The 7,794-nt window shown below is 42.4% G+C and overlaps 1 protein-coding gene across 6 annotated transcripts in view; it reads right to left on the bottom strand.

The window, feature by feature from the left end:
• Nucleotides 1-2,035: 2,035 nt before the first annotated feature.
• The window catches only part of Ttll5 (tubulin tyrosine ligase like 5), a 249,727-nt gene continuing 243,968 nt past the window's right edge, over nt 2,036-7,794 (bottom strand). For 4 of the 6 annotated variants that reach the window (XM_090344527.1, XM_090344526.1, XM_090344533.1 and 1 more), the window contains one exon: nt 2,036-2,684. Coding sequence is in view for 3 of the 6 variants with exons in the window: in XM_090344530.1 (XP_090200656.1) it covers nt 2,662-2,684 (23 nt within the window). In the remaining 3 variants the exon portion in view is untranslated. Of the gene's footprint in view, nt 2,685-6,757; nt 6,873-7,794 lie in introns of those variants that run through there. The other 2 variants (XM_090344525.1, XM_090344536.1) reach the window with 2 other exon arrangements.

Genomic DNA, 7,794 nt, shown 5'->3' with positions numbered 1-7,794 from the left:
AATTGTGCTGTGGCTCACTGGTATACAAGATCTTCTCTTGAGAATCATTGGCCTTTCACAGGGAGTAAAGCAGAGCAAAGGACCGCCCCCCCCCCCCCATTCCAGCAGCTCCCCCCAAACACCTCCCTCTAGCAAGCTCATATTAACACGGGTACAAAAGTCCATCTGAAGCCATAATCCACAGGTTGGAGTATGTATACGCATGCTCGCGCCTGCATGTGTTTAGGTGTGCATACTTCATTCCTTCTGCAGGTCTCCGAGACTTTTTTTTTTTTCTGCTTCGTCCATGTCCAGATAGTTCCAAGGCTTCTCCCTGACTTTGTCTCTGGGGCACCCAGCACCCAGTTACTTCTCCTGTCCAAGGGTTTATGTCACTACCTGAAAATCCTGGCTTACCCTAGGAGCCAATCGATGGAGAAGGGGGTGTGTACTGCACACCAGCATGCCAGCCATGGCTGTTGTACTCCAGGTATCAGTCTGTTCACTTGTGGCAGCCATTCTGTTTTAGCCATAGTGCTAGAACAGTCTATACGGTGGGGAGGAGTCCAGGCAAGCTGAAAACTACCTTGAGAGAAATAATGCATTACACTCACCATTGGTCCTTACTTGATGAACCAATAAAGAAGTAGCCCTAGACTAAACCACTTTTTTCATCCAGCCTCACGTGACACCACCAAAAGATTGGCCTGTTGTTCACTCTACTGAACCAAGGCAACTGAGGTACTTCCTGAAGTGCCCCATAGACTGTGATTCCAAATGTTCTTTCATGTTCAAGTGCACATCCAAATATGGAAGGAGGTCTGGAGTCCAGCCTCCCCTTCCCGTGGACCCCTGGTGGGCACTGTGGAAATGGGATCTCTTCAAAAAGACATCCTTGTTTTGAGGAAGGGTGGTGACACTGGGAATGACATTCTGCTGGAAAAGGCTCAAGTGATTCATCTGGTTCATTGCCAGTTCAAGTCCTGTACCAGTAAGAGTGCCTTGGAGGCACTTTGGTAGGGAAAGATCTGGCATCAGTTCCTAGGACCCGGTCACCTTTAACCGACTGGCCACACAGGGCAATTTCACGTTCTGCAGTTGATCTAAACCTTTGTGACTTCTACCCAAGATTCACTGGTGAGATCCCCCAAGTCTCTTAGTTCTACAAAGCAGTAGGGAAACAGGGAGGATCTCTTGTCTTCTACCCAAGTCAAAACAAGTGAGTTAAGGTGATCCTCAGACTATTACGGAGAAGTCCCTGGGAACACATGAGGCATTCCTTTTCCTGCAGCTACAGTCCTTATGCTTTTCAAGAAAACAGTATGCTTCCATGTGCTCAAATCTTTGTTTTCATTCACTAAAAAGGCAATGAAGTCCTCTTCCTGTCTTCTCTGGCACATTTTTCTCTTTCGATTCCAGTGCTCAGTCTGTAAGGACCTGTTGCAATAGTCTGCCCATGGATTGTTTTCAAGAGCATCCCATTCAGTGGGCTCTGTGGCCCCACTTCCCATCTTTTCTCTAGGGACCATGGCTGGGACGCACTGCAGAAGGCAGTGTGCCCTGGGACAGTCACAGGCCACACAGGACCACAGTGGCATGCCTGCTGCTGGGAGGGGAGTCTGGGGAGACGGTTGAACGCTCCTGTCCCTGGATGTGGGAGCTGCCTCTGGGATGGGTCTAGAAAACAGATCATCTGCAGAAACAAACTCACTGGATAGCTCACATTTCTTTCTTTTTTTTTTTTTTGCCAGTCGTGGGGCTTGAACACAGGGCCTGGGCACTGTCCTTGAGCTTTTCTCAAGGCTAGAGCTCTACCACTTGAGCCACAGCACCACTTGCAGCCTTTTCTATGTATGTGATACCAAGGAATCAAACCCAGGTCTTCGTACATGCTAGGCAAGCACTCTACCAGTAGGCCAAACTCCTGGCCCCATGGATAGCTCACATTTCTACAATGAAGTTTAGAAGACTACTTGGCAGTGAAATTAAAAAGGCAAGTTGGTCTCATTTCAGTCTTGTGAATGATTGTTAGAAAATTAGTAAATGGAAAAAAAAAGAAAATAAAAATCGAATTACTTTATTAATCTTAGAAATCAGTAATTCCACAGGGTTGCCTGTACCTTGACTCATGTCAGTAGCAGGCCAACCTGCTTCCACACGCTGGGAAACTTGTGTATGCCTCCATTCCCCACAGGCCCTCTGAGAAGGGAAGAAGAGCTCTGGTAAATAATGTGATGGGGACTTTAAGCTTGTATACAGGAAATAAAGCTTAATACTGCAGTCTGTAAAAGAAGAGGAAGCAAAATGCAAATAGCCAAAGAGTCTCTTTTATATCATCTCTGCAGCAGCAGGAACGGTACAAAGACCTAAGCAAGTTGGGGCGGGGGGCGGGGTGGGGTGTGTGAGGGGAGGTAAAGTAAGTATGTGCCGATGTGGGAGGGTGCAGCAGCACAACGTCCCCACTGCCAAGTTCCATCCAAGCTCAGGGGATGTGCTTTCCTGTTGCTTCAGTACAAGTCTGGCTTGGCTGATGCCAACCATCTACTGCCACTTCTACTGGAGGGCCTTGGGGACTCTGAGGCCGCAAAAAAAAAATACCATGGACCCCTGCCATGCTGGTGGGTGCTTTGCCTGCAATCTTGCACCCAGGAGCAGCGAATGGGTTCTTCCGGTGTCTGTGGTTCATCTGTCAGTGTGAGTGGGATCTGAAAAAGAGAACAGCAACCACTAAGTGACCGAGAGGAGAGGGTGGCTTTTACTCCTTTATAGCCATGACAACGACATTCCCCTTGAAGAACATGGCTCAATTTTAAAAAACCAATTTTGATGGAAACCTTCCTGAAGCATTCACGGTCTGCTGTTGCTTTCTGGACATTTTTCTTTTTTTTTTCTGGGATAAAAAGATTTTAGTTTATTGCTTTCAAGAGACAGGGCCTCTTTGAGTTGTCTAGGCTGGCCTGAACTCCTGGGCTCAAGAACACAGATTGGAGATACTATTTCACTGGCCTTAATCTAATTTCAACAAAATCACCTTCATAAAATAGTAACTGTGCCTATAAATTCTTTCCAGATCCAACAGAAATAGAAAGAAAAGTGAAATTATAGGAAACTTACAGTAGCTTACAAGTTAGTTTGCTGTAATAGTTCATCACTGGTAATGCTTAAATAGCCTAACATTTTAAGATGTATAATCTATAAATATGTAATTAGGCAAGCTTGTGGAGAAGCTGATAAAAATGTGTTTTGCAGAATATTTATTAAGGTTGCATAATATACACTTGTTACTTGTCACTTTGGAAGTCCTTTACGGTAGAGCAAATTCTTTTATCTGAGAGCCAACCATGGTTACAATGATTGGTCTGTCCTTCCAGTGCAGGCAAACTCCATTTCACTGTGTCTGAGGTCCTGGTGTCAATATTTCTGAGGGTCTGGTAGATCTGATGCAATGAATCTGGTGGCTTACTTCTCTTGAATGCAGGGAGACTGGAGAAGTGTGAGATAGGGACCCTGTGATCTCCAGGTTTCTCATGTCTTGCGGCTGGGACTGTGCTTCTCTCAGGGAATCTAGTTAATAAGGCTTTGACTTGATTACTTGAATGACCCTGTTGACAAATGCCATCTTGCTACCTATCATGACCTGTCTATATCACACAAAAGCACAACATTCATTACTTGATATGCACTTGGATTGCGTCCAGAGTTTGTGTACGGGGCTGCTGGTAAATATGGTGTCTCTATTTTGTGAGGATTTACATAAATTTGGATGAGAGTAGCATGGCAGGAACATAGGCTAGTTCTAGAAGCAGTTTCTTGAGGAATCTCCACACCAGCTTCCACAGTGGCTACACTACTGGGCATTCCCAACATAGTGAGTAAGGGTTCCTTTCCTTCACATCCTTATCAGTATTTTCCATTGTGTGTCTTTTTGATGGTACCCATTCTGTGATGAAATGGAAGCTCAATGTCATTTTGACTTGCATTTCCTTTATTGCTGAAAACCGAATTATATATATGTATATTTATGGGCCACTTGAACTTTTCAAGATACTTTGTCTACTTATTAGGTTATTTCTTTGGGTCTTTATTTTTTGGAACTTCTAATATATTCTGAATATTAATCCTTTATTTTATGAATAGCTGACATTCTGTGGGTTGGTACTTCATTCCAAAAGTTGTTTTCTTAGTATGTTTTCTTGGTTTTGCTGGTCCTGTGGCTTGAACTCAGGGCCTGGGTGCTGTCCCTGTGCCTTGCTGTGCTCAAGACTAGCATTCTACCACTTGAGCCAGTGTCACTTCTGTATTTTTCTGGGTAGCTTCTTGGAATTAAAGATTCTCATGGACTTTTCTGTCCAGGCTGGTGTCAAATTGTGATCCTGAGATCTCAGCTTCTTGAGTAGCTAAGATTACAGGTATAAGCCACGGGCGCCTGACTGGTATGTAGAAACTTTTTAACCTGAGCAATCCCATTTGCTATTTCTTGTTCTTAGTTTCTTTTTTCTGTATTTTCCAGTATTTTCTTTGTTACCTCTACTAGTTCCAACGTTTCAAGTTTTGCATTAAGATCTTCAATTTATCCTAGTATTGGTGTACACACACACACACACACACACACACACACACACACACGATCTTTGATCCATTTTGAATTGATTTTTGTTCAGAGTGAGATACGAGGATCTAGCTTCAGTCTGCTATATGTACACTTTCAGTTTTCTCAGTACCATTTGTAGAAGAGGCTGCCTTTTTTCTTTCTCCCCCATTTTGTGATTTTGGCACCTTAGTAAAAGAACAACTAGATGGCTGAAGCTTTGTGAGTTTTTCCTCTGAAGGGAGTCTATTCCATGACAAAGATCTGTATGTGTAAGTACCGCAATAGTTTTATTTCTGTGGGTTTGCAGTATAGTTTTTAGTGCAAATTTCAGGTTTCAATCTCCTTAGTTAGGTTTCTTCTTAGGTATTTCATTATTTTTTGAGGCTATGAATAGAATTGTTTTCTTGACTTTGTTCCCATTAGGAGTATATAGAAAAGCTACTGATTTTTGTGTGGTGATTTTCAGTTTTGCTATTTTCCAAAAGTCTTCATCAGCTCTAAGAGGTTTTTGGTGTTGTTTTTCACAGAAACAGAAAAATCAATCTAAAAAATTATATGGAAACACTATAGTTTCTTATCTTGCTATTGATTTCTAGTTGTATTTCCGTGTTCTGAAAATGTACAGAAAGTTATTTCGGTTTTCTTACATTTGCTAAGACTGACCTTATGTCCAAAGATATCTCTTTTGGAGAAAGTTTTGTAGGCCAAGAAGAGTACACGTAATCTGAGGTTTTTCAGTAGAATATTCTGTATGTGTCTGTTACCTATATTTGATTCATATATTGCTTAATTATGAAGTTTCCTTATTGATCTGGAGGGGGGATGGGTGATCTATCCCTTGGTGAGTGTGGGATATTATATCACCTAGCAGTATGTTGGGATCTATTTAGTAGTACTTGTTATTTTTTTTTTTTCCTGCCAGTCCTGGGCTTGCGCTCAGGGCCTGAGCGCTGTCCTTGGACTTTCTCAAGGATATAGCTCTACCATTTGAGCCACAGCATCACTTCTGGCTTTTTTTTCTATGTATGTAGTACTGAGGAATTGAACCCAGGTCTTTGTGCATGCTAGGCAAGCACTCTACCACTAGGCCAAACTCCCGGCCCCCTATCTTAGTTTTTATGTATAACAGTGTTCGATGAAAATGGATGTGTTAACATTTGTGTATATGTTTACAAAATTAACGTATCCTTTTATCAATATGAAGTGACTTTGAAGTTTTCTTTGCCAGATATGAGTACAGCTATTCTTAACTGCTGTCAGGCTCCATTTGCTTACTTTTTTCTCCTTCCCACCTTTTAAGGCCACATTTGTGTTTACCAGTGATGTGGGTTTCTTGGCGGCAACAAATGGTTGAGTCTTTTTCAAAATATTGCTTGCCCATCTATGTATTTTAGAGATTTCAGACCATTAATACCCAGAATTTTAAAGACAACAAGCAACAAAAAAAATAAAATATATTGGGGCTGGGAGTTTGGCATAGTGGTAGAAAACCCAGGTTTGATTCCTTGCTACCACATACATAGAAAAAGCTGGAAGTGGTGCTGTGGCTCAAATGGTAGAGCACTAACCTTGAGGAAAGCCCCAAAGACAGAGCTCAGGCCCTGAGTTAAAGCCCCAGAACTGGCAATAAATAAATAAATATATATATATATATATACATATATATATATTCAGAATTACTCATAAAGACCTTTTAAAGCACCTATAGAACACATCATGCTGGTTTAGCAACTGCCAAGAATTCAATAGACACAGTTTTTCTTCTAATCTGCTGTTGTATAAGCACTTGGTTGTGTTTAGGGCCACAGAGAATGACAGCATTTGTAGACATTCTTATCAACCTTTGTCGAGGTAACAGCACTGCAATTATCTCCTGGAGATGGAGAGCAACTAAGGGAGGAGCAAGGTCATGTTTCGTGCTTGTTCCGAAGGCTGGAATGTCTGAGAGATATGCTGATCATACTCTCCAAAATCATCTGAATTGTCATTTCACCCCCTATTGGGAGGACAAAGGAAGAGATTCTGTCTTTCATGTATCACTTATTTCCCCTGCTGTTCTCTTTTAAGTGCAGAGGTTACATCTTACAAATATTCATGTGACCCAGAGCACCCAGCCTTTTGCTTGTAAATATTTACATGGGAGCTGTTGATGGATGAGGAAAATGAACAATGGTAGTGTTATCCTACCAGCAGCACAGGTCCTCCAGCTCACAATAGAAACTATGCTGTGCAAACAGCAAGAGGCTTGTGTTCAGTGTCATTCCACAGTTCTTGACTGGGGCTCCCCTGGCCCACCAGCTGACTGAGGGAAAAGACACAAATACTCAATGAGACCATCTGAATTGGTATTAACTGCTCAGAAAAAAACACATAATTTTTCATGACCTCTGTGCCAGTAAAGAGGGCCCAAACCTCTAACATCATGAACATAAAACTGGATTATTTCTCTTCTCTCAAGGTTGGAAGTAAACAAGAGACACAAAATAGGAAACAATTTCTAAAATGACCTAAATGCAATGACTTTTGTTTCTTAGGCTTGTCCCTAAGGCCTTTCCTTCCAGCTGATCAGGGTAGTTTCTTCTGGCAACATTCTGGTTTGATGAGAAGGAAGTGAATGAATCAATCTATTTATACTCTGAGTGACATTAGTAGAAAGGGACAGCTGGTGAGTGAAGGCTAACCTGCTGCCCCCTCACCTTCCTGGGCACTGCTCCAGCAGAGGAATGAACAACACAGGCACCAGAGCAGCAGATCCATTTCATGAAACCCTGCCTGGGTGACACAAAGGCGCCAGGCGCAGCTGCAAGGCGTTTATTCAGTGCAAATGCAGCCCTGGGGTAACTGAAATGCAGCTGCCTAGGCCCCAGGCTGCTGGCCATGGCAGCAGAGCTATAGCTCCTGCTCACATGTGCTCTCAGCTATCTATTGTCTTTTCTAATGAACAACGGAAACCCTTGGTTCAAGTCTCAGATGTCAAAAACCAACATTAGCTCAAGTGTCTACCTAGGGGAAGATTTACTTTCTATCTGTAAACCAGTCTTGAATAATGTTAATTTAAAAAATGAAGAATTCTACTGCTACTGCTTTTATAAACAATAATTATTTTTCATTTGTTTGAGACAAAGTCTTTTCATATGCAGCCCAGGCTTGCCTCAAATTCAAGATCCTCCAGTCTTTACCTCCTAGAGTGTTAGGTTACAGGGATGTACCCCATAATGCATTGC

The sequence above is a fragment of the Megascapheus bottae genome, chromosome 14 (assembly GCF_031878675.1).
Source record: "Megascapheus bottae isolate mThoBot1 chromosome 14, mThoBot2.hap1, whole genome shotgun sequence".
Lineage (NCBI taxonomy): Eukaryota > Metazoa > Chordata > Mammalia > Rodentia > Geomyidae > Megascapheus > Megascapheus bottae.
Note: the sequence above shows the minus strand (reverse complement) of the source record. Positions and strands in the feature narration are given on the sequence as shown.